Source organism: Podarcis liolepis (assembly GCF_965112155.1).
Source record: "Podarcis liolepis genome assembly, chromosome: 2".
Lineage (NCBI taxonomy): Eukaryota > Metazoa > Chordata > Lepidosauria > Squamata > Lacertidae > Podarcis > Podarcis liolepis.
Window position 1 is genome coordinate 50,363,532 of NC_139555.1, and position 26,455 is coordinate 50,389,986.

Genomic DNA, 26,455 nt, shown 5'->3' on the forward strand with positions numbered 1-26,455 from the left:
AACTTGAAGCTCAGGTGAGCTGTGAGAGTCTCATCCCTGCTAGTTTTACTGTCAGGCCTCAGATTCTACCTGCAGATATGCCATCCTCAGTATTCAGCTGGGCTAAATTAAGAGCCAAGGGCCTGAGAGGACTGTTGGGGCAGCCTCTTTTCTACCTTCCCTGAGGCTATGTAGGACCTTTGTGCCCTGAGGGAAAGCAGAAGCAGCACAGCACAGCACAGGGAACCATCAGTCAATGTATAACAGGCAAAATGTTTTAATGCAGCTACTGAGCTAAGTCTCAGCAGAGATCAGCCCCAGCTGGTGTACACACAGTGAAAAGTGTTTCTTATAGCCCATACCCTCTAGGAAATTCCCTCTAAAATAAGGCTGAGAAACCTGTGGTCCACCAGATGTTGTTGGGACTCATCAGGCCCCAGACGGCATGGCCAATAGTCAGAGATGTGGAGAGACGTTGTCCAACAACATCTGGAGGACCATAGGTTCTTCACCCCTGCCCTAAAGATACAGAATCCTCAGGTATTACTTCAGGATAGCAAACGCTTTTCCTTTCCAAAAGAAATTAAACCACCTGCTGTGTTTCATACAGGACCAAGGGTTTTGTTTGTTTTGCTTGTATTTTTCATGCAGTCCTTTCCCCCACAAACCAGAGACCTGCCCTCAGGAAAATGGCCACCACAGCTGCACCTTAATTCACCGCCATGAACATCATGGAACCAGCCGGATGAGTGATGCTGAGCCATTTGCTCTTCTACATGCTCTTTCCATTTGTGTTTTCTCTGGCAGATGAACAAGCACCTCGGGACAAGGAAGACCACGTATTTTTTTACAGTCTGTAAATCACCCAGATGGTTTTTTGGCACCACACAGATAATGATGATACGCCAGTCCTAATGTCCACCTGCCTATCTGGAGTCTTAGAGAGGATAACAGAATCCTCAACATGAGGGTTAAATCAGGAATTGTTGTGTGTGTGTTTTTACTGGCAGACAAAACAGGAAAATCAAACAACAGAATTAGCCCTGATGAAAGCAACCTGGAAGCAACCAAGGAGAAAGGCCCATGGGAAGGCCCCATCAATAGAATCACAAACCCATGTCAAACAGACGTTTACATACATACTTGCTGAAGGACACGCACCAAACTGCATTGCTTTCTCCTCACAAGGCAGAACTTTAGAAAGTGGCACAGTCCCTCACCAACACATAATTTGCTGCTCCCAGCTAAGCCATGATTTCACTTGGGCTTTCTCTCCAAGCCCATGCTCTTTATAATCCTCTGAAGAGCACAACTGGCACAACAAAATGATTCAACATAGTTATGCCTGTTTTCTGTATGGCCATGCCAGATCCCTGCACGATGAACTTCAATTGGTTCTTCTGCTGATTGGTTTCCCTCTCTAGTATGTGTGGTAACCTGCAGCCCTGCTTGTCCTGACCAGCTCTCAGTCTTGCAATTAGCCCCACTGACCTCTGAAATCCTCAGCCTCTCTAAGCAGCCATGCATTAAATCCCGGATCCAAGAGTGGAAATAGACTTCGTAAAAGGCTTATGGCCCTATTTATTGCATTGTACGCATGATGGGTTCTGATGGCATGGAATAATGCTGCAGAGGCTTACTTTCTCGGCCTCCATGACCAGACAGAGACCAGGTGGCTAGAAGAAAAAAGTGGTACACTCCCAGCATTTGTCTGTCACAGTCAACACTAGGTGCTAAAGGGAGAAAGAAAAAGATAGGAAAGCGGGATCTAAGAGTTCATGACTCCCAGAGTTTTTTGTTTTTTTAAAACCCGGGGATCTTGATGCCAGGACTGAAGTCTGTCTAGACATACCACCCTCTTGCCTGGTGATCTTCCCCCTTAATTCCTGCTATGTGAAGATACTCTCTAATTACTCATTGGGGAAAGGAATACACTCTGTACCTGCCCAGGGCAGGGGCACTTCCATCTATTTTCCCTTCATGTTGCAAGCTTGGTTCTTGGCATTAAAAACGGCTAAGTCTGGGATAAAGTAGAACCTGTAACTTCATGTTTTTTTAAATATGTAATACTTTAGATTGCTCACATGTGTTCACAAGAAAAAGGGAACAAAACCTCATTTGTGGGTAGCCAGAGTGCTTGTACCACAGCAATTTTACTTTCAAGCTCTGGAATCATAAGGGTAATAAAGTTGTGGCAGTCTGTTCCTCAGTGCAGGACCACTGGGGGTAAGGAGAAGAGCCTGGGGAAAAGCTAATACAAATGTCATTCACAAAAAAGCAAGTATGCAAGCAAGCAAAAGAAAGAAGTACAACCTGCCTTCCCATAGGTTAACTCTCCTGATAGTTCTGAGCATTCATTGGCTTTGAGTGTGTACATATTTGCATGAAATCAGCTGCATACTTTGTAAACACATCGCTGTAGTTCAATAGTACTGGTATGTGATGCTGCTGGGTATGAATAGATGGGGGAACTAGCAACTGAGGAATCTTAACATAAAGGCAGAACCTCTTACATCTGATGTAGCAATACTTTATTTGGGGGGGTGGGGAAGAAAGAAGGAGCTTGTGTGTGTGTGTGTGTGTGTGTGTGTGTGTGTGTGTGTGAGAGAGAGAGAGAGAGAGAGAGAGAGAGAATGCTCCACAAGGGGCAACAGAACATGCAGAATCAAAACTCTGAGCATATTTTCCTTTATTAACAGACTGATGCCTTTAAAAGGCAACAACGGGAAAACCACAGAGCTAAACAGTCTAAGTAACCAAGGGATCCTCTGCATCCCTGTGGAAAATATAGAGCAAACCTTATCCTGTGCACGTTCCAGTCAGCCAGAGACCAAATCACAAGACCGATCAGCTCGCACTTCAAGCAGCTTGGCTGAATAACAGAGTCTAAATCAGGAAAGCCTCAGCCAGAGTATCTAAACCACAAAGGAGGGTATCTCTCTCTCTCTCTAAACACACACACACACACACACACACACACAGAGAGAGAGAGAGAGAGAGAGAGAGAGAGAGAGAGAGAGAGAGAGAGACTTGCTAGTTAGAAGGTTCTGGACAAAAACTGAGAGCACATGGGGCAAGTCAGAGTGAGTTTCACCCTGGTGCAGTGGGTTGTCTTATCATGGAGATTTGGTAACTACTTCAACTACTGCAGGAATAAATTGCACAGGAACACTCCATAAGGCCAAATCTGCCACACAATAAAATAAAGTCGTACAGTGTGTTGTCGTCATCAACACAACAGATTACAAAAAATGAGAAAAATGCCACATGCATCATGAACGTTGAATAACAGGTATTTTGCAAAAAAAAGAATAATTGCTGCTAGCCCCAAGGGAACAAAGGGAACAAATTGAATCACACTCCTCCCTCCCTCCTCATCTGCTTTACTACCTTATATGTAGATCAGGAGGGGGGCAGAAGAGCAAAACGCTGGGTACTGCGCAGGTAGATTCTTGTTTCCCTCCTGCAAACATATATTCCACTCAATGATCTGTATCACAATCAATGTGCTCACTAAGGAAGGAACTGGGGTGGGTGGGAACGACTGCATTTTTCCAGCAACAAATATGGCACTTCTGAATACTGGATAAATGCCATTTCTTCAAACAGAAATGCTATCACAGAGAAAGACTACAGCTGAAACCACATAAGCGTTTTCAAATACTTTAATGATTATCACTCAGGAATCTTTCCCCATTTCATGAGTTATGCACTTCCTACTTCAAGTGTCAGCATACCCGCTTCAGCTACTGATGGAGAAGCCCCTCCACACATACCTTCGTAATCTGGATGTGGGCTTATACTGCCCTGTTGCAGACTTTGAGTGTATACATATTTGCATGAAATCAGCTGCATGCTTTGCAAACACATCAATGTAGTTCAACAGTACTGGTATGTGATGCTGCTTGGGTACAAATAATACGAGAATCAGTGTCACAACCAACCAGCAAAGGAACTCTCCATTCACTCACAGGTATGCCTTCCCTGGCATATTTCGGTTGCTGCTACCACTAAACTATTCAGCCAAACAGCTGAAGGACGTAACGGCCACAAGCAGCCTTGGGAAGCCATCCCTAACTAATGGAAATAGCACCCATTGGTTTGCCTTTCTATTGCAGGCTTTTAAAGGGCAAACTGCAGATTTCCCTCCCACCCCTCCATTAAATGAGCTGGATGTATTCTTAATGTACTCGGTGTACCAAATATCAGGGCAGTGAAGGGCACTCGCCTTGCCTTGTTTTTCTCCCATCCCCAAATGTCACACCTGCTGTGTACCCTGGAATTCATCATTCTGAGGTGTCACCACAACTCTTCCCTTTGCAACCCTGGCTGAATACAGAACCTGCTCACAAGAAGGCAGGATGCTTTTAATCACATGGCAGAGTTGTGCAATGTGTATTATTTAACATGATTATTTTATGTTCACAAAAGCAACTGCTGCTTATGGGACTCCAAATACATGTAGATTTTCTGGGAGGATGGGGGCTGCACAGAACTGCATTTCACCTTTCTAACAGTTTTGTTTCATTATCATATTCATTTCAGTCCTATCTGTGAATGCTAATCAGTGTAGGGTAAAAAGAATAAAGAGAACAATTCCAGGTAAATCAAGGCCAGGCATTCTAAAGTAAAGGTGGATCGTCGTGCACTCTGGTAAACCAAAGTGCCTGTGACACTTGGATGACAAAAGGAGATATGCCAACAAAATCCTGCAAAGGTTGTTTTTTTTTAAAAAAAAAAATGTAATATGTGCCTTTAAGGGTCAAAACCCAAAATGAGCACTGCTCAAATTAGGTGTGGTGTAATATAAAAGCCAGATGGCAACTTTGCTTTTAAGGGCTGATTGAAGAAGAGTTTTGGATTGAAAACCAAAACAACTGAAAGATGTATCCTAGAGAAATCCAGACCATAAAAAGAAAAGAAAAAAGATGGTTTGAAGGGACTAGTGCAAAGATCTGCGGCATAGTTATACTTGATTCAGGGGTCACCTAACGGACCTCCAAGTGAGAGAATACAAATATCACTGACATCAACCCATATACTGAGAACCTGTACTGCAAATATAGGGTAACTACGTGCTACCTAGATAAATTAATAATATTGCAGTCAGCTTGCCCTTTGGTGGCACACCAAGTTAATAATGGAGGTGGAAATCTAATCCAGTTCTCCTCCAAGTCTAATGGTCTTGAATCCAGTTCCTCAGTTTGGTGAGCAGTCTCTCTCTCTCTCTCTCTCTCTCTCTCTCTCTCTCTCTCTCTCTGTGTGTGTGTGTGTGTGTGTGTGTGTCCAACAAATAGCCAATATACTGCAACGTAACACTGATGGAGCTACAACAGCTGAATCCAGGTACAAATGCCATAATCAGATTGAGAGTTAGTGACTGTGTACCTGAAGCTGCAGTTAGCTTACTGGACAGCCTATGCCGTGTGCACCTGCCTCTTGCTATGTGAGTAAATAGATCCTCTCAGGCACACACATCAATTTGTGGTAATGCAGAGCCCTCTGGCAACACTAAATTCAAACATGATATCACTAGTGAAATAAGTATATCCATAGCAGCTATTGGGAAGAGAGACGCCAACATCTCTAAAACCTTGTCCCAGAAGCAGGAGCAATGAACAGATGAAGATGCTTTCAGTTCAGGTCTCCAAACATACCTGAACGAGGAATGGACTGAAGGGGAAGGGGAACAGTAATGAATAATTTATTGTAATACATGCAGACAGAGGAGAAAGCTAAACCACAAGGAATCAGTTGGAATGTTTGATAAGCTTCCTTTTAGACCTTTCCGGGTGATACTCAAATTGCTTCAGGGCATTCCTATTCTTCTACAAGCATAGAAACAGTTTTCCTTATAAATGAAACAGTCTTATTCTCTGTTCTAATGCACTGATGGTGGTGGTGATAGTGGGGCTGTTGTCTCGACCACCCATAATAATTTAAACCATGGCTGCCACTGGGAAAGACTCCACTGCAAACAAGCAGTTCATAACAGATAAACAACAGAATTCACTTCTCCAATATGTGGTGATTGCCACATACTTAGATGGCTTTTTATAGGGGGATTAGAAATTCATAGAGGGTGAGGTTGCTAATGGGGACTAGTCATGATGGAACAGAGGCACCATATCTCTGAATACCCAATTTATTGGGGAGCTACATGGAGAGAAGGCTTTTGCACTCATGCCCTGCTTGTGGGCTTTTCAAAGGTTGACCACTAGGGAAGCAGGATGCTGGACTAGATAGGCCTTTGGTCTTATCCAGCAGGGCTTTTTTTACATCCTTGTAGATGAGCAGTTGGCTAGCTTTCAGTGTGCATACCTGCCCCACCACCATTCCATCATATGCCCCAACATTAAATGAAATATAAATGCAACACATAATGAAATCAATCTAGAGCTAAGGTTTGCAAAAGGGGTGGGGTGCAGGTGAATCAACACTAATGTCTCCTGCATGTTATCACTAACTTAGATAAGTGGTGCCACTTCCTAGCATTTATACCACAAGAACTGCTAGCAGAGAAGAAATCCAATCAACCCACAGTCAACCATCCACTTCTACTTTGGTGGTTGCTGATTTATTCAGATTCTGAACTGGGACAAAGTCCATCCAAGCTAGCTTGGATGTTAGCCAAACAACCCTCATTCACACTCTTGTTTCACCAGCTTCTTCTTTGCTAAACCCACTTCAGAAATGGATTCTCCAGCTAGCGATCATCCTATCTCTAAGCCACACTTTGGGAGGGGAAAGGGGAGTGAAGTTGAAAAATAAGTGGTTTTCTTGCAGTTCCAGACACACCTGTATGTTAGCTTTCTGAAACCTGACAGTCTTGTATTGACTTGGACATGGCATTAACGTTCTTAAAGCCCCAAGATAGAACTCTTCAGATGTTGCTTTTTTGAGCACCAATACAGATATCTGTACCAGGCACTACATCATTCACCTGACAGGCCAGATTGTTTACTGCTGACTGAAAGTAAGAGATAGCTTAGAATAAGGGTAGGCTGACTTCATGACTGTTAGATCTATTTTGTTTTTAGTAGAACCAGAGTCACATGCAAAAGACATATAATTAGAAATAAAGAAGTGGGTGCCTTTAAGAACATTCAGAGTCCAGGAATCGGTTTTCAGTGCCAGAAGTGACTAGGCACACAGCCCTTCCACATACATGTCCCCCACGCTCACCCCACAGTTACTTTTCTTCATTTCAGGAAGGGAAAGTCATGTTGTAGTTGCTACTATGTTGGAAACTCTTGTCGTTCTGCTGCAAGTCTCCCAGTGATTTAACTTCTGCCCACCTGCAAACACTCAGAAACTTATCTACCGTATAAGAAAATACAAAGTTCATTTTCTGATTCTGACACCGAATCTCACCCTGCTTGTATAGATGTCACAGCAGTTGAATGTGTGTTGGCACCAATTCTGCTGAGGAGAAAAGGAATCTCCATCACTGGAACGTTTTAAAACAAATAAGCTAGAGGGGCAATTGTCAATCAGCTTTGTGTTTCTTAAAATATCTAGTATGTCCCTGCGGTTGGGGCAGTGGCAGCAGGGGGGAAGACAGGAAAGAAGTATGCATCCATTGATGAATTTCAGTCTCCATTAATCATTTACATTTACGGACTTGAGATGCTTCAGAGCTTATCACTGTGCCCAGGATATCATTTAGAGTCAAAAGCTAGGAGTGGTTTCACCAACCACTCCATCAGACAAGAAACCCTGCAGTCCATTCTTTGGGATTTGAATCTGTTGTCTGAAGCCATAGTTGGCAGAGTCTGTGGTGGCTCATTTTCTGTCAAGTGCAGGCAGTTGGGAACACCCTGCAACATTACCCCTGGGGTCTCTGTTACTTCACAGAGCAATTCCCATGTGCTGAGTTTGACAGGGAAGCTGCAAATGATTTCACACAAAAGAACCTACCGATCATCTCTACCTCCTTGCAATAACTGTGGTCAGTCAAGAATGGCAGTGCCGTGGGAAAGCCTTTGAGGACCAGGATAGTTAATCTGGCACTTTGTTATCTGACTATTAATATCTTAAATTAATTTCTTTCTTTCTTTTGTAAATGCTGCTGGTGGTGTACTGAGATTGGCAGCACAGGATTAAGCTGTGCATAAAGGAAAGGCAACACATTCCAGCCAGTTCATGGAAAGACCTTCCACAGTTGTTCTCCTAGGGCATAATCCACCAGACAGTTCTCCTGCACAAGCCCCACTGAAATGAATAGGAGCCATGAAAGGGCACTGTAAGTGACTTTTGCCTAGGCAGGTGACTTCAGCCTTCCTATAGAAGTGATCATTTGCCCTTGGCAAGTCAGCTAATCAAGACCACAATGATTAACCAAAAGGAATCTGTCCTCATGCCTAGAGTACATTCACCTAGTAAGTTTCCAGCGTGGCTGGAGGATCTATTTCCCTTTCCCTTTCATTGTGAATAGCTTGAATTCCAGAGAATCAACAGCTGCCACCCAGAAAAAGATAAAATTTGAAATTTAGCCTAGTTGCAGCTGAAATCTCTCTTGATCAGCAGAAAGGGACCCAGCTGAAGGCCAATTCATGGAGCTATTTTATTCTCCCATGGAATTTCTGGTGTTAACCACATTTAACTCCACACTTAAAAGGATAATCAAGAACATATGAAGCTGTCATATATTGTTAGTCCCAGTGGTCCATCCAGTCCAGTATCATCTACTGTTTGATGCAACCAGTTGGTGTCTGTCTGTCTCTCAGAAGGGAGTTTTATCCTCTGTGGTGGCTTACAGTAGCTCTTTTCCTTATATCCTGCTATGTTACTACATGTCTAACTGTTGCTCCATTGTTTATGGCTTTCACGCCATTCTAGTTGGGCTGGATTAGAAGTTAAGACAACCTCACCTGGATGCTTATATGATGCACATGGAGGCAATCCACTTGCTGAAATGAGGCACTGCTAGATACCATAGGACAAGGGAAGAATCACCCTTCACCTTCTCCACCCACACTGCTCTGATAAGATTTTGGGGCTAATTTTGAGACTTGATGCATACCTATAATTTTCCCCTATATATTTTAAAGTGTATCTAGGCCACTTACTGTACAGTCAAAATGGTATTAGTTCTCAGGTATTAGTTCTAAGTCCTCTTGCTGGAGCAATGGTGGTATGTGGCAGAAGCAGGTTACAAGGGTAAAATTGTGGAGGCGGGAGGGCAGTCTATCTAGTTGTTGTTATTACGATGTTGGGGGTCCAGGTATTTTTAACCATTTACTTGAGTTATGCTATTTGAGTTAACAGGGGAAAATATTTAGAAAATTCACTTCCAGTTTATTTGGAATATATATAGAGAGAGAGTTACAAGAACATCTCCGATTGTTTTTTTGGTCATGTGTTTGTTTGGCTTTCCTCTTGGCCTGGGCAATGAAAGCTAGATGATGGTCACTGAAAAGAAACAATTTGATGAAATGCATTGGATGCCTCATTTTATCTGTGGGGGCCCACTTGAATTAATTAGAATGTTTGCTTGCTGAGTGAGGGAAGGATAATGGTGTGATACAATTGTATCATCATATTTTATTGAACAGATAACTTCCTCTGCTTATGTATTTATTTATCCTATTAAAAAAACCCAAGAAAATTATTTCAAAAAAGGAGAAGACAAGAAATGAATTCTCACACACCATCGTTACTCCAGTGCAAAGGGATTCACTAGACAGAAGGGGAGCTGTTATACAAAAAGTTACAATCCTTTCTTAATCACACAGAGGCAATAATGGCAACCAGGCATTTCCTGGAGGCTCCGTACATATCAGCAAAATATTTGAAGGTGCCCTTCAGGGCTTTACAGCCCAATCCCCTCTGGCATGTTTACCCAGAAGGAAGCAACATGAGTTCAGTAGTGGTTACCTCTCCCTGGCAAGTATATTTTTTGGTCAACAATAGCACACTCTCTCACATACTTGCATATAGTCCCAGAGACTTCAAAAGGGTACCTGATAAGAAACACCATTGACAGTTGGCAAGTAAAAAGGGTGCCCTTGGTGGCAGAGACACAAAGCCACCTTGAGAGCCTGCCTAGGTTGAACTTGTGCATACCTTGGTTCTCAAACGCCTTGGTTCCCAAACACCGAAAACCCAGAAGTATGTGTTCTGGTTTTTGAATGTTTTTCGGAAGCTGAGCGTTCAATGCGGCTGTCGGCTATTGTTTCTGGGGCTTCTGCACCAATCAGAAGCTGCGCCTTGGTTTTTGAACATTTTGGAAGTCAAACAGACTTCCAGAACAGATTAAGTTTGGTGCTTTTTCAGTTAATTTGTTTTTTTGACTGTGTGGAACCCAGTTAAGGTATTGATTGATTGATTGATTGATTGACTGACTGACTGCGGAAATGGATAAAACCCTCCCATCCAAACAATGACTATCAGCAGTGCAGGTAAGAAAAAAATTAACTTAAATTTTTATCATCTACAATACTGTCTTATTTATTTTATAGTATAGTACATTGATTATTGCTTTCATTTTATGGCTCAATGGCCTCGTTAGATAGTAAAATTCATGTTAAATTGCTATTTTAGGGGTTGTTTTTAAAAGTTTGGAACGGATTAATCCATTTTGCATTACTTTCTATGAGGAAGACCGCCTTGGTTTTGGAACGCTTTGGATTTGGAACAGACTTCCGGAACGGATTAAGTTTGAGAACCAAGGTTCCACTATATTTACCTGAAATAAATATAATTTTATTCCATGCAACATAATCCAGTGTAATTCTTTCATTTTGCTATTAATGGTGGTTTCCCAATGGATCCTGTCCTACATAACTGCAATTCTGAACTCTTGTACTCTATTCCTGACTGTGTTTACTCAGACATAGGTCCAACTGATTTCAGTGGGATTTGCTTTTTAGTGAACAGGCTTAGGAATGAAGCTTTACAACAAAGAAAGGTGAAGTGGCAGTAGCTGTATAACATCTCTCTCACACACAGAATCTGAAAGAGGATCTGAATTGTCTAACCTAGGGGGGTTACTTGCAAGAAAGTCTCCTTTCCCAGGCTGCTCATTGGCTGAACTGCAGGCAGCACATTCATAATTTTCAGAGGCAACATGGTGGGTGGGGGGATAGAGAGGAAATGGAAAAATATCTTAATTAAAAGAAAATGGCCCTCCACTCATCTTACTGCCAAGGCTGGAGGCTCATATTTTACATTAAGCCATCTTTTATTGCTCCCCTGAGCACCAAAATAAAAACACATAGCACTGTCCAGTCTCAACAGGAATGTAGGAGAGATATCATTTCAACATTGTCAATGTTTTACCTCCTCCCAATGTAATACACAGGGAGCTGACAAATCCTCCTGCTACACACCACCTCTTACTCCATGCATCTCTTAACAATGGTTTGGTACAGCAGTTTTGAGAGCATGCTCAGCTCCTTCAGCTTCCCAACCCAGTACATGGAAAGTAGTAGACTTTCACTAAAATAGAGGAGAGGGTGAAGAACTGCAACTGGCTTTGGAGCTGGGGTAGCTACTCTGTGACCCTCCAGATGTTGCAGAGCTACAACCCCCATCATCACTGGTCATGATGACTGGAGAGAGTTGACAGTCCAGTAGCATCCAAAGGTCAAATAGACCTGGAGGCCCTACTTTAGAGAAATACAAGCATTCCTATCTTAAATTTACAGAGCATTCATTAAAATGTAGTCTGGGATTCTCATGATTCTGCAACACAGTAACAAGGCCTTTGCACAACATAGCCTCCGACTCCTCTTGCTCCTTACCTATTCCTCCATCATCTGCAGCATGTGGAAAAAACTGGTCTATGTTTAGAAATACACTAAATCATGAAATAAAGGGACCTATGAAAGGGTAGACAGCTGTGCAACACATGAATAAACACATCCGGGCCCTACTCTTGTGGCAATATGAAGGTGAATTGAAAGAAACTTTAGACCTTGAGTAAGGCAATGTTCATTATCAATTTTATTCACTCCTGGGCCAAATATTCAAGGCCCCTTTCATCTCTGATGACCTGCTCTGACATATGTAGTCCACATGTATGAGTTCATGAGATGACTGCTGAAAATCAACTATCTGTACAAAAATATTAAGATGGGATTGGCTCAATACAATCTTGAAAGTGGCGTATTTTGGCAATGGAAAATACTGTACTCAGAATCACCTGCTTATAAAGCTGCAGAAGAACTAATGGATCCTCGTCAGCGTTAGCAGCACTACACCATACCCCCAACAGTCCCTTCAAGCAGGTGTCACATATTTCGTAGAGAACCCAGTTTGCCAAGAATAAGGGGAAAGCCATTCATTGCCATGAATGTCTGCCACAAACAGCAGTGCCATGAGCCAACTCTGGAACTGGCTGGCTGGCTGACATTTTGAGTAGCTTAGAATGCTTCTCCACACACCCACAACTGCCAGAAAAACCACCCTATTTTGCCAGGCAAACACAAGGAATTTAAGTGCTATAGGAGAGTTGCCACTGTGTGGATTAAAGCCACAGAATCAGAAACATGCAGGTGGATTTTCCCCACTCCAGAGCTGTTGTCTGTGGCCAGCTACCTTATGTGAATGTGCCTTGTGCTTCGCTTTCCCCCTATGCAGCCCCATGTATTGGTCAATGTGTCAATGTGTCTGTGGCACCCTAGAGAATAGTTGCCAGTTGATAGACACTAATGCAGGCAGTCAAGTACAACTGCGTGCATCACTGTCCAGATTTCAAGAGGTTACACACGATGTGCTTCTGGATCTATGAGTCTATGAAACTGTCAGTCACTGTAGTTGCATACTCCAGACTATAAATATGTCATCTGTGTCAATCAGCTCTTAGCCAAAAGCTATCTGGACTATGTGCCATATTTTGTGCTTTTCTCTCAGCAGAAAGGTCTAGGAGCAAAAACTCCATGAAAACTACCCAGTATTATTCCTCTGGGGAATCATGGTTCAGAAAGGTCTGGAATGGCTGTGTCTATGGTGAAAAACTACTCCTGGCTGCTGCCTACACTGTGAATAAGCCGGGAGTCCAGTCTACACAGCTGTCTGGCACTAAATTCACACCTCTTTGAGTGGGATCTATACTGGAAAAGCAATTTAGATCAAGTTTCACTTACAATATAATGCCACAAAAAAGACATTATTTCCAGAGCTTATGTATCCTAACCTCTTGCCTTCCCATATCAACATGATTTCTGCCATACACTCAAAGCCTACACACATACAATTGGAAACAAATCCCTTTGATTGCACAAGAATACACTTCTATGTAAATCTGTATAGAATTGTTTCCTTAGGCCACTCAAAGGGCTCATGTGGTTCATTATACCATTTCAGAACGCAGGTGAGGATGGAAAGTTCCCCACTTTCTCCAAAGTATGTTTGTCAGGGAGAAGCCTATGAGAAAACATTGACATGCCTGTCCCCCCCCCCCCTGTTTTTTCTTTCTTTTTTTGCAGGCAGAGCATTTTGGAAATGAGGGGTATTCAAATATGCGACCCACTGCCTGCAATCTAGAGTCTAGAAAGGACTCTACAGTCTAGAAAGGACTCTAAATGCACAGTTCTTCTGAGTATATAATTCATCTTTCTGTTTCAATCCATTGCTGACACTTGCCAAAGCAAATAAAGCAGTGTTAATAAAAAAGAAGCTTATCATTTCCATGTGAAATAAACATGCAAACAACAAAAACAAACAAGGCTACCATCATCACCCAGAAATGACCAGGGTCATGTATGTTGGTCACAAATGTTGGTGTGAACAAGTCTGTGCAGCGTTTGTGCACCCCTGAGGAGGTGGTATGATGGCTTCACCAAATGCCCATTCAAGGTTGTAAAACCTGAATCAGGTAAGTGAGAACTATCCTACCACTCCTCTTCTCTCCATTACGCCACTGAGGTTCACAAGACAGTGGAAGCACAGCAGGGCAAAATATAGAGTTCGCCTCTTCAAACAGAGTGTGCTGGCCAGGTACTCAAAGGACACTTGCATGTTGTTCTCCCAAGAAACATCTCCCTTGCACTGTCAAGGAAAACAATGCCCATGCTTTTGCCCTATTTAACGGGTAGAGAAATGGGCATTCAAAGCAATAGCTCTTGTCAGCCAAAAGGATCATTATGCAGATCTATTAAATAGATGGAAGTATGCATGTGTCTGAAAGAAGACAAACCATTTTGTTTTGGTCAATAACAGTTTGCATCTCCAACCATTAATTAATTGAGCTGTTAACAAGATGCTGAGAAAATCAAGAGGAAATATTGCCCCGGGAAGCTTGAAGCCAATGGCCTGTGTTATCATGATGGCTATTTTTCCTTCAACAAATGAAAAACAGAAAAGTCGAACTGCTTTCTTGCTCTTCTACAGAGGCAGAAAAGTATATGCTAGTAATTCCTGATACCTTCCAACGCCTGGTGAATTAACAACAATGGCCACAAACTTGAAATGAGTAGCTCAGAATGCATCATGCTGCCTTGCACATAAATCATACATTTCATACTGCTGCACAATAACTCCATTTTGATGAAAAATCAGACTGCAGAAGAAAAGGCCTTTAATCTCTATCTGTTGCAATGCAGTCATTTTGTGAAACATCCTTTCCCTCAATACATAACAGCTATCAATGTGAATATAAAACCAAGGCAAATCAGGTTAACATTTCATTGCACCTTTTTCTCAAGATGCCTTTAGTTGTGCTTGGACCGGGCTCTGGTTCACCTGTACTATGAAATTCATAGCATCATGACACGAATTTCTGCAATGCTGCTGCAAACAGAGGAAGGGGGAAGGGGGTTCTCCATAATATATGATGACAAAAGCTGAAATCCTTCAGGGTCTCTGAAAGAAATGGATAATATTCATTATCCCATAGCCTCCTGACATTTTAGCCTCTTAAGAATAATCTGATCCTGTGCTGGAACATAGGGGGCTTTGCAGAATCAGCTTTCAGATTTCATTGAGAACTCAGCAGCCCAGCTGTAAGAAGAGGCTAGTACTGTAGAGTAGTAATGGGGAGAGACGTCAGAGGCAAGCCTAGGAACCACCTCCCGCTTATAGTTACAAAAGAAGCATGTGACAGAAGCCAAGGCTGGAGCCTTCACTGCTGTTTCATCAGAGGTTAAGGTAGAAGTACAAAGCACACTTACAAGTTTTTCCTTTTCAAGGCAATCACATGCCACTCTGATTTACTCCAGACTTTAACCCTCACACACATGCAGAGGAGAAAGTGTAATCCAAAGATTAACGCACTTCCAACCAATACAGTGGGACTAACAGCAGCAAGCAAAATCAGCCCACCACAAGTATTATGAATGTAATCAGTTTCTATATCATATATTAGCAACAATGCTGCCTATGTATGGATAGCTGCTCACATAACAGAGTTGGTGAAGATATTTCTGGACATTTTCACTCGCATGTCTATTCATGCCCAATACACAAGGGCATGCCTCCCTCCAATTACATTTGCAAATATTTTTTATGAGGCAAGATGTCTCACTTCTCCTGACCCCCACAAAGTAGGCAATACTTTAGGTTCTGCTTTTTCAGTATGGAGAAATATATAGAAAGGCAACCAGAGTATTTGATACACTCCCCATAATACTTTTATCCCAAAGGTTTCTTCCCCACTCCTCTCAAAAGCAAACAAGTGTTTTATTGATCCAGCAGAGTTTCCTAATCCGCCCCCCCCAACATCCCATAAATAATTTTTTGCACGGTTGTGGTGGAGCAGACAGACCCTGCTTACAAAATATTCTGCCCTCAGTTCTTTAAACAAGCTGCCAGCATCTCCTACTTGATTCTCTGAAAAATTCCCCTTGCCAACATGTCCCATGACAAACCGGTAAGCTCTAGCACTGGCTCTGGAACGGAGGTGCTCAGACTACACGAGTCTGGGCTGGAGCAGGTCCAGCCTAGTTCTGTCTGGCACATAAACACACAAGACGCTAGGGACAAATCAGGATGATCGAGAGCAGGGCACCGCTGCTTGTTTGGAGCCCAAACACAGCAGACTTCGCTCTGTTCTCCTATAAGTAAGTAAATGAATAAACTCAAGGGAGTGGGGGAGGAATGTGCCATGTCCCAAATCAAAGCAGTTTAGTAATCTCTGTTTATGAGGAGAGAGCAAAACGAAAAACGGGAGGGCAACGGGAGGTACTGGAATCGTAACCATGGAAAACTCTTTGCGATTGCAACAGGCTCCTGGCTTGAGAGATGCATGATGGTCTCGCAGCATATCGGCTCCACAGTCCCCCACTCACTCCTCCCCATGGAAAAGAATGCAGCCGGCTGCCTTTCCAGCAGGCACCCGCTCGTGATCAGCCTACGGCTGCCAAGAAACCCTTAATCTGATTTTAACATGTAGCCCAGTCCAAAGAGAGAGAGATCTGCAAAGTTGCTTATTTGTAGCAACTCAGACCCCCCCTGCACTCCAGCGCGCGCGCGCGCTCTTCTTCTCTCGCCCCCTCTCCAAAGCTGCAGGTATATAGCGAGCAGCCCGCATGACTCACGCGCACAACCAAGAAATTAGAGCTCCCACCAGCAAATCTCTAGGACAGCGCGACGGGGGGGGGGGGGAATCCAGCACCCATTTATTCCAACTGCCCCACAGTCAAGCTGAACTGCTGCCAGTCCTGCCTTCATGCATTGTAGAAAGGGGAGGAAAGCAACAGCCGCGCTTCCAGAGAGAACATGCCCGGAGGAAGAGGGGTGTGTGAATTAAATACACACTGGAAAGAATAACGGCTCTATTTACTGTCCCGTCCATTGCACCCCAACCTCTCTCATCCTAACAACATCCAGGAGAAAAAGATAACCCCGAAGAGAGAATTGTAGGCAGAGTCTTTATTTTTATTTTGCGGAGAGGGGAGGGAGGCTCTGCAGCTCCAACCGGGAGACGCTGCAAAAGCAAGGCAGCTCGCTTGTTATCTGGGGCAGCGGCAGAGCAGCGTGACCCACTAGTCCACGTGCGAGTGGTGCTGAAAAGTGTTCGGGCTACTCGAGTTTCTTCTGTTCATTCCCCAGCAATAAGCGGGGGTTGGGGGTGGGCTACCCGCAACTGAAGCTTCGCCGTAGGAACACACTACGTCTTCCTTCCGCCGGATCCTCTGTAAGTGCTGCATGGAGAGGAGCAGCACACGCCGGCCTCCAGGGCAGTCGGCTGCTTTTGCTACTCAGCCGGGGCTGTGCTCCGTCTGCACAAGCATGCAAGCTCCCTCCCCACGCTCCTCCATTCTGTCTGGTGTCTGGAGGAATCCCGGCTCATAGAGCCGCACAGATCCAGGCTCCGCGCCCTGGAATCTGTCAGAACAGCCGTACATCTAGCTCTCTTTCATTTTCCGCTGTCGGGGCATGAAGAGGAACAAGGAAGGGATCCGCTACAGAGAAATCAAAAGTCCTTACACACACGCACTTCCCGCTCTCTGAAATATGCAAGGTGCCTCGTAGATCTAAGTAGACTATCATAATGCTTCTCCCGCCCGCCTCCCCACTCCTGTGCACGGCTTTTCTGTGGGGTCTTATGCCCCAGGCTTCCAAGTTGGGTCTGAGCGCGCGCGCACACACACACACACCGGTTCCTTCCCGGAGCCCTAAATTCTATGCAGAGTGGATGCGGCGTCCTTGTGAGACCCAAACCCAAGTGCATGTCAGAACGGAAATCCTTGCGTTCCGAGCTCCCCGGTACATGACAGGTCTGGGTCCCGCGCCCCCCATATTTCGTGGTGCATGACAGATCCGGGATCCATACCGCACCACCCCCGCGATTCCTCGACATGTAACAGATCTGAGTCCCATTTACACGGCATTCCCGGGGGGGGGGGAGAGAGATGCCGGTGCACGGTGGCTCTGGGGTCCCTGCACGCCGAGACCCCCGTCTCCCTCCGCTCCAGACTCAGTTGTCCCCCGTCCCCGCCGTGCACAGGAGCCCCCGCGGCCCCTGATCGGAGACTGCGAGAACCAGACGTGCCGGCCGGCCGGGAGTGCGCCTGGAGGAGGCTGGGCTGCAGCGCCCGGAGCCCGTACCTGGCTGTCGGTGAGATAGTTGAAGACGAAGGAGGAGAGCTCTTCGTCCAGAAGCGCGCTGCAGTCCGGCCCCGGCTCCGCCATCTTCCAGCTCCTCCGGCAACGGCACGAAACAGCATGCGGCAACAGCCACCACGAGCAGCAGTCAGGAGCCAGCCGAGCCGGGCGGCGGGGCGGGGCCTGGAGCCCGCCGGTTGGGACTGGGAGGAGCCCCGGCAGCGGGAGGCTCGGCTGGGTTGGGCTTCGGCGGAGGCGCGGCGCAGGAAGAGGAGGGGAGCGGCCGCCGCCGCCGCCGCCGCTTTGGCGGGCTTCGTTCTGGGAGAGACGCCGAGGGGGAGGAAGGGTTCGCGCGGCCCGCGCTTTCCGGGCCCAGAGACGCGCGCGCTAGTGAGGCGGTGCGCTGAACTCGCTTAAAAGGCTCGCCGCCCGCCGTGACCTGTATTAAGCATTAAGCAGCGACGGCCTTTCCTTTTACATTTTGTTCGGTGGCGGGGGGCGGACTTCCATTTCTATATCCTTCTTCCCTCAGCCCTCACTTCTAAATGGAGACGTGGCGGGGCTTAAACCACGAATCATGCTACCTGACCCGGAGCTTGTGGTGGTTACCTGTTGCTGGGGGGGGGGGGGTTCTGCGCATGCTCCCCACCACCAAAGAAAACTCGGTCTCGCTTCTTACTGCTTCGTGTATTCCAGAGCCCAGCTGTAATTGGCGCGGAGAGAAACTCAGTTTCCCCTTCAGGCTCATTCAGTGTGCGGCCTTTAAAGTGCTGCCCCTTCCCATGGACTTCCTTTGGCATCCTCCCCCCACCCCTTTTGACTTGACAGAAATAAGGGGGCAGAAATAATGCTCTGCTGTATAACCACGTTAATGGCGCTTTGGCAGTTTGAGGTTGGTTCTTTTTCGTCAACATTTCCTTCACTTTGGCTGAACAGGTTGGCTCAGCATGCACATTCAAATATTAAAGCCTTTGCTTGGTTCTTGCAACCCCTTGACAGCCCCCCCCCCCCAGATGAGGTAGTAATCCCCACCTACGCACCAGAGATGTGGGAGCTAAACCAGCCAATCTACTCTTCCAAGTGGGGGTTCGCGTCCCGCCGGCTCACTTGGCCAGGAACAAGCATCTGTTACTCAGGGTAAGTCAAAAGCAATCAGGTGTGATATTAGCCGGCTTGCTGTGCAGTATGAACAGAAGAGCTCCATGTTCATGGGGAAATGGAACATTTGGGTAGACCTGCTGGGCACATTGTTCTCGAAGTTGATGTGAAAGCTAAATCTGCAGGTAATGCTGCTCTACAGACTCTCCCATTACCTCAGCACAATGCCTTCTGCCCACCCACCCCACTTCCCGGCCCGCTAACTCCTTTTGAAAGGCTTGCCGAGCTGACACATTGTGGTTCTTAGGTGTGGAATTTGCACAGCAGCTGTCATTCGCTCCTCTCAATCAATATGTTAGACAAGAACATGAAAAGAGAACACAATGGTCAAAGAGAGAGAGAAATCATACGTGCAGCTTTGAGCCAGCCAGCAGCCACTCCACTGAAAGGTGCAAAACATGTAATTTGAATGTCCTGGACCAGGGATAGACAGGTTTCAAGCTTGTCTGATAAGTTTTGTTTTGTTCTAGAACACCAGGATCTATCAGCCAGAGCCAGGTGCAAAAGACATAGATTTAGAATTAAAAACAAACAACTGAGTGCCTCTAAACCTTACAGATTTGTTTACAGAACCAAAATTGAGCCAAGGCAACATGATAGACGTGGCGAGGAGAAAGTTGATAAAGAAAAGAAATCTGTCTCATAACATTAGAACTCATGGGCATCCAATGAAATTGAAAGTTGGGAGATTCAGGACAGACAAAAGCACATACAGGCAACAACCATTTTACACTTGTTCAGCTGCAACCCAGAAGTGGCCGGGAAAGGGGGCAGGACGAGGTGGGCTTCCACCCTCTCCACCAATATGTGGGGGTTGCCTGTAGTTGAACTTTAGAATTCACTCTGACTAAAGGCAGTGGTGGGTGGCCACCAAGTTGGGCGATTTTAAAAGAGGATTAAACTTCATGGAGGTTAGCAGTGGCTCCCAACCCTAAAGGCTGTGTTCAATCTCTGCTGTTGGAAGCAGTATGCTTCTGAATACAGCTGCTGGAAACTGCAGGAGGCAAGAGTGCTCTTTCGCTTGGTGCTGCTTATGGGTTTTCCATAGGTGTCTGGTTGGCCACTGTGAGAACAGGATGCTGGACTAGGTGGGCCACTTGCCTGATGCATCTGACTCTTTTGTGTTCACAGTCCTTTCATCCAAGTCCATTCATATTTGTAGCCTAATTTAGGAGGAAAGGGTTTTTCCTTGCTCTTGGACAACTAAGAGTTGGAAACGCTTACTGATGTACAGCAAATCACTCAGAGATCTAACAGGAGACCTGCATCTACCTTCTCCCCGGCCTTGTCCTATATGGCATTTCAGTAGCCTCAGAACTGAGCTATACTACTCAATGCTATATCATTATTTATTTCTTATATTTTTCCCTTCCCTTCTCCCCATAGGAGCTAAGGGCAGCAAACAACAAAGTAGTAAACTACACCATTAAAAACAAAATAGTAACCAATTTAAAATATTTTAAAAATAGTTGCATACCCTCTGAGCTAATACTTTTAAGGTTACTAGGAACAGTATTAGCCACAAAATGCTTGTGTGAAAAGGAATGTTTTAAAATTCTGCAGTAATGCTAACCATGAGGGAGGCAGATGCATCTGACCAGGGAAGGCATTCCACAAACAGGGAACCACCACTGAGAAGGCTCTGTCATGGGTCCTCATCACCGTCCGGGCAGCTATGAGAACTAACATAGGATAGCAGCTGAGAGAATTCAGCTGATTCAGATCTCTCTTTGACCAAGACCTCTCTAGGACTGCAATGCTACACTCACTTAACCTGGAGACAGTCACATTGAAATTCTTGGGACTTGTTCCTGTTCTCTCTCCCAGGTGCACCCAGCTTAATTCACTCTTTATTCCAGTGGCCCACAAGTCTTGTTTCCAGGCCAACCTACTAAGTATAGCAGCCAAGGAAGGGAAAGAATGCTGGCTCATATTTACTCCTGCATGAAAAAGTGGTGGTGGCAAAGGAGAATCCACCACAGGTACAGGAAAACATAATTAATTGAATAGGTGTTTGTTTTTATTCCTGCTGCTATAAAATTACAAAGAGGAATTCAGAAGAACTTGGTTGAATGCTTGGTAAGGATATATGCATATATATTCTTCCTGCTTTTGCTAATGAAAAGGCTATTAAGTTAAATATACAGTGCTAAGGTCATTCTCCAAAAGAAGTCAAGTTAAAAAAAAATATTTTATTGGTTTAAAGTTTCTTGAAGAGCATAACTAGAAATGTGTGCATACTGAATTTATTTTCTTCTTTAAAATAATGATTAACACATTTTTCTTTTCTTTCTTTCTGCACCCATGGACATTCTTTCCCCTTTTTGTGCTTTTCTATTTTTTTCTTTTTGCATATACAGTGGTACCTCGGGTTAAGTACTTAATTCGTTCTGGAGGTCTGTTCTTAACCTGAAACTGTTCTTAACCTGAAGCACCACTTTAGCTAATGGGGCCTCCTGCTCCTGCCGTGCCACTGGAGCACAATTTCTGTTCTCTTCCTGAAGCAAAGTTCTTAACCCAAGGTAATATTTCTGGGTTAACAGAGACTGTAACCTGAAGCGTATGTAACCTGAGGAGTATGTAGCCCGAGGTACCACTGTACTTCTAGTATTTGCTGGGCATACTAGTACCAAATAGTAACATACCCAACCTTGTCAGGGAACAGCCACAATTTTGAACTTTTGCCTAATGTTGCTCTTCACCGCTACCACCATTAAAGCCCTATGCTGCTTGTATTTGCTGCTAAGGAGCGTGCTTCTTACTATTTGTTGTTCTGGAAAACTTTCCAAGACATCTCTCTAATTCCACTGACTCTGTTCATTGTACAGAGCAGTAAATAATGGGTAGGGCAATAAATGCTGACAGAGTTGGTCCTTAATTCTGAAGAGGCCAGATTTTACAGCACCTTGGGCTAAGTTGGCAGTGAGCCAGAAGTCCAAAGCTTGCTCCTTGTTGACATATAAATGCACATAGTCATTAGACTTTATTTTACAGTATACTGGGTTGTGTTGACAAGCGCAGGAGACATGGTTGCTGGATATTCTGTACACCTGAGCAGAATACATACTGAGCTAAATTGAAGAATGCAAAATAAACAAATAAAATAAAAATATTTCTCTTTACATGGAGCTTTGTTTTACTGACTGGTTGCTCTTTGTAGTGCAGGGTATACTTTCATGTTTTATTGCACATAGATTAAATGTTTCTTCTGAAAAAATTAACAATCAGACTGAAATCCTCTTTATGTCGTACCTGTTTGCTTACCCAAAGCAATTAAAAGGGAAAGGGCAGCTTTTGACAATGCAGGCAGCTGAATAATTTAATTAGTCAATATATAATTGCTCTGAGCAGAAGCACATGCAAGCTAGATCCCCCTACAAGCCCATCAAACTGTCTATATGATACTGACCTGCATAAAAGGATTATGCTGCTGAGAGATACGTAATTACTTGCATTGTGCTTAGGGTTTCTTCATGGGGTGTGTATTGAAGTTGCTTATTGTCTAAGTCTAGTAACAATAGAATTGTGTCATTTATCTGCTCTGTCCTTGACTGTTTTAGGCCAGTCTCCAGTTGAAGTTTTTTGAATCTTTATAGACCACATTTTAAAAACTCGGCCAGGCAATAGTTTTAGGATCAACCAAAATGTCACAAAATAGTAAGCAAGTTTTAAAAATTCTCCAGAACTCATCATCAAGTTGGAGATTAAAACAATCCAGCCTGATAAGGAGTTCTGCAGAACCCGAAAGCTTGCTCACTATTTTGTGGCTTACTTTGCTTGGCCCTAAAAAGAAACACTTAACAATGGGTTCTTCTTTTTCTAATAGAGTAACATGGCTTTCTTTACTTTTTGTGTTTTCTAAAATAATACAGACATAACCTGTACATTATATTTCATTTTAATGTACTACTGTAGATCTACTGTTATGATCATAGGATTTTAAGGGAACTTCTTCTAGTCCAGTCCTCTGTTCTAAAGTAAACACATATATACCACATGTTAACATTCTGGTCTACAAATTAACCCAGGGTGCAATGCACCGCAGAGAGACCCACCATTTTTAATGGTTTAGTAAATCAATCCAGAGTGAGGTGTTCAACGTGATACAAGAGAAGACAATTAACCCACCAAGATGCCTAGATAATCTGATCCAAAAGGAAAATTGCTATAGTGGTGAGAGGCAGCAGAAAGAAAAACCCATTCACTAAGGCTACAGTCTTATACAGATGAGGATTTAAGCCCTGCTGACATTGAGACTTCTGAGTGGTACTTCTGAGTGGACTAATATATTACTGTAAATTACCAAATAACTGACCATTTAATGAAAGATGGCCATGCCAAATATCTGCATCTCTGATCATGCAAAGTGCAGGGGAGAATCTTTTTAAACAGACCCTAGCGGAAGAACCAAATTATGTGCTTTTCAAGATTCGGGTTAATTTTTCTGGAGGTGATCTTTGGCCAAACTTTTGAAAAGCAAAGTGGGTGTGCATGAACTTTCTGTCTCCATGGGGCATGGGGAGAAGGCTGATCTGGGTCACAGAGGAGAGAAGTGACCAGTGGGTGATGCCCACTGTATTCACTCAAAAATTCAAATGCCCCCACGTGCACAAGAAGATCAACAACTTCTGCAATAAATGGTATTGGCTCAGCTTGATACCTCAAGGCAGTGTTTCTCAACCTTGGGCCTCCAGCTGTTTTTGAGACTACAACTCCCATCATCCCTGATCACTGGCCCTGCTAGCTATGGATGAGGTAGGCAAACTAAGGTCCGGGGGCAGGATCCGGCCCAATCACCTTCTCAATCTGGCTTGTGGACGGTCCGGGAATCAGCATGTTTTTACATGAGTAGAATGTGTCCATTTATTTAAAAGGCATCTCTGGGTTATTTGTGGGGCCTTCCTGGTGTTCTTATATGAGTAGAATGTGTGCTTTTATTTAAAATGTAAGATTATCCGCAGAATCCATTTCTCACTATGGTGACCTGAGGTGAGGCCATTTTGGCAGTAACCCTAAGCTTGTAAACTCCTTTTCATGGGAGAGTTCCGCTACTTTCTGCCTGGTTTTTAAATTGTTAGTTAATGTCAAAACCCAAGCAACCAGTTTCACAGAATTAAACAATAAGAGAGCTCAAGAGATAGTTTTAGGTTGGGCTGACCCTTCTTCCATAATGCAGTTTGTGGTTATTGCCGCAGGTGGTAGGTACACCTAGGGATGTGGGAGGAAATTGATTCACTTTGCAATTCAGTGTGAACCTACCTAATTCACACTTTCTGAAATGACACATAAACTGGAAGCACAGCCATCCCAATACATTCACACTTATTTGAATTTTTCAGTGAAGTTATCCATTCAAGTAATGTGTACAAAAATGCATATGCTAGGGTAGAGTGTGCATATAAATGTATATATTAATTAAAATAATGCACAAAACACATTATATTATGAAAACTGCTTTGCAAAAGTATGTCAATGAGGCAAAATTGCATACAATACACACACAAACACACACACACACACACACACACACACAGTGGTACCTCGGGTTACATACGCTTCAGGTTACATACGCTTCAGGTTACAGACTCCACTAACCCAGAAATAGTGCTTCAGGTTAAGAAGAGTTTGGATTTGATATCCCGCCTTTCACTCCCCTTCAGGAGTCTCAAAGCGGCTAATATTCTCCTTTCCCTTCCTCCCCCACAACAAACACTCTGTGAGGTGAGTGGGGCTGAGAGACTTCAAAGAAGTGTGACTGGCCCAAGGTCACCCAGCAGCTGCATGTGGAGGAGCAGAGACGCGAACCCGGTTCCCCAGATTACAAGACTACCACTCTTAACCACTACACCACACTGGCTCTCAAGAACTTTGCTTCAGGATGAGAACAGAAATCGGGCTCCAGCGGCGCAGCAGCAGCTAGAGGCCCCATTAGCTAAAGTGGTGCTTCAGGTTAAGAACAGTTTCAGGTTAAGTACGGACCTCCGGAACGAATTAAGTACTTAACCCGAGGTACCACTGTATTAGGAGAAATTTGCATTAGCAGGCTGGTTGATTTTTTGTGAGGACTTTTTTAAAATTGCCAACTGATGTAGAAGTGTGGAGAACTGAATTTGAGATTGAAAAAAATGAGAAATTGAGGAAGTAAACTGGTATATCCTCCACCCCCTACTTATACCCCGATAGTCTGTTTTTCTTAGATCCAGAGGATGCTATCCCATCACTAGTGTTCAAGCAAGATTCAACTGCCAATCTTCATTTGTATATGGAACAGGGAAGGCTACTTTGTCCTTTGCCTCAGGCAACAACATTTCTTGGGCCAGCCTTGTCTTCAGCAAACCATACTTGAGCTTTGGATATGTTTTTTGCTGTTCATATTTGTTGTACTAAACATCTTTTCATGATTGCTTTAATTTGTATTCTTGGAATTAAATTGTATACCCTTAAGGGCCAAAAGGAAAAGTTAAAATATTACAATAAATATTTTTTGGTCACCATACTGAACCACGATCCCACTGTCGACAAAGCCCATACGCTGCCAAATTTCTCTAGACTTCACATGCAGAAATATGACAAAACCAGCCCTTTCACTAATAATATGGAATGGTTTGATTTTTCTCTTTCTATTTTTGTTCTAGCCAAAAACAAGGAGGAAGAGAGAAGCCTTTATAAGCCACATTACTATTGTGGTAATACTGTCTGTGGGCCAAACACAAAAGGCTCAGGAGTTGTAAATGGCTCATAAAACTGAAGTTCACTGTGGCCACATATATAAGCAGTGGGGGGGGGGGGAGCTGAGAAGAATGCTCCCAAAGGACCGTACCCAGCTACTGAGCTGCTCTCTGCTGTTATTTTTACCCTGAACTAAAAATGTGCAAGGTGCTTTAAAGTAAATGTAATCATTGGCCAAAAAAAATAAAATAACATAATGTTCTTCAACAGCAGAAGGACGGGATTGTTTTCCAAAACAGTTGTAATCTAGAAAAGAGCAATAGTATTTGACAGCCAGATAGTGCTCTGGAGGCCATAATCAACCATCACTACACTTCATTCAGGTACCACAAGTGTGAAATATATTGTACATTAAAGGAGGAAAAGCCAGTGCTCAGAGAAAAGGTTGTCAGGTTACCGTATACCCTGAAAATCATCCATATATCTTTTAAATCTCATGATGCAGCAAGAGTCAAGGCTAGGTTTTCCCACATGTTTTCTCCCCATGTCTTAGTCAGTGTGTTTAATCCCCATGTTTTTCCCCACTTCAGATATCAGAAGAGTGATCAGGGCTGGAAACTTGGGGAAGAGGTTAATTCTTTCCCCATGCACAATGCTC

The 26,455-nt window shown here is 44.0% G+C and overlaps 1 protein-coding gene and 1 long non-coding RNA gene across 2 annotated transcripts in view; one reads left to right on the top strand and one right to left on the bottom strand.

Annotated features, from left to right (window-relative positions):
- Window positions 1-18,106, bottom strand: part of PPARGC1B (PPARG coactivator 1 beta) — a 103,987-nt gene extending 85,881 nt beyond the window's left edge. Inside the window, exon 1 of the mRNA XM_083481884.1 lies at window positions 17,974-18,106. Coding sequence (XP_083338010.1) covers window positions 17,974-18,057 — 84 coding nt within the window. The 5' untranslated portion in view covers window positions 18,058-18,106. The remainder of the gene's footprint in view (window positions 1-17,973) is intronic.
- A 585-nt stretch (window positions 18,107-18,691) lies between these two features.
- Window positions 18,692-26,455, top strand: part of LOC310697002 — a 38,282-nt gene continuing 30,518 nt past the window's right edge. The window contains exon 1 of the long non-coding RNA XR_014520838.1: window positions 18,692-19,107. This is a non-coding gene — a long non-coding RNA (uncharacterized lncRNA). The remainder of the gene's footprint in view (window positions 19,108-26,455) is intronic.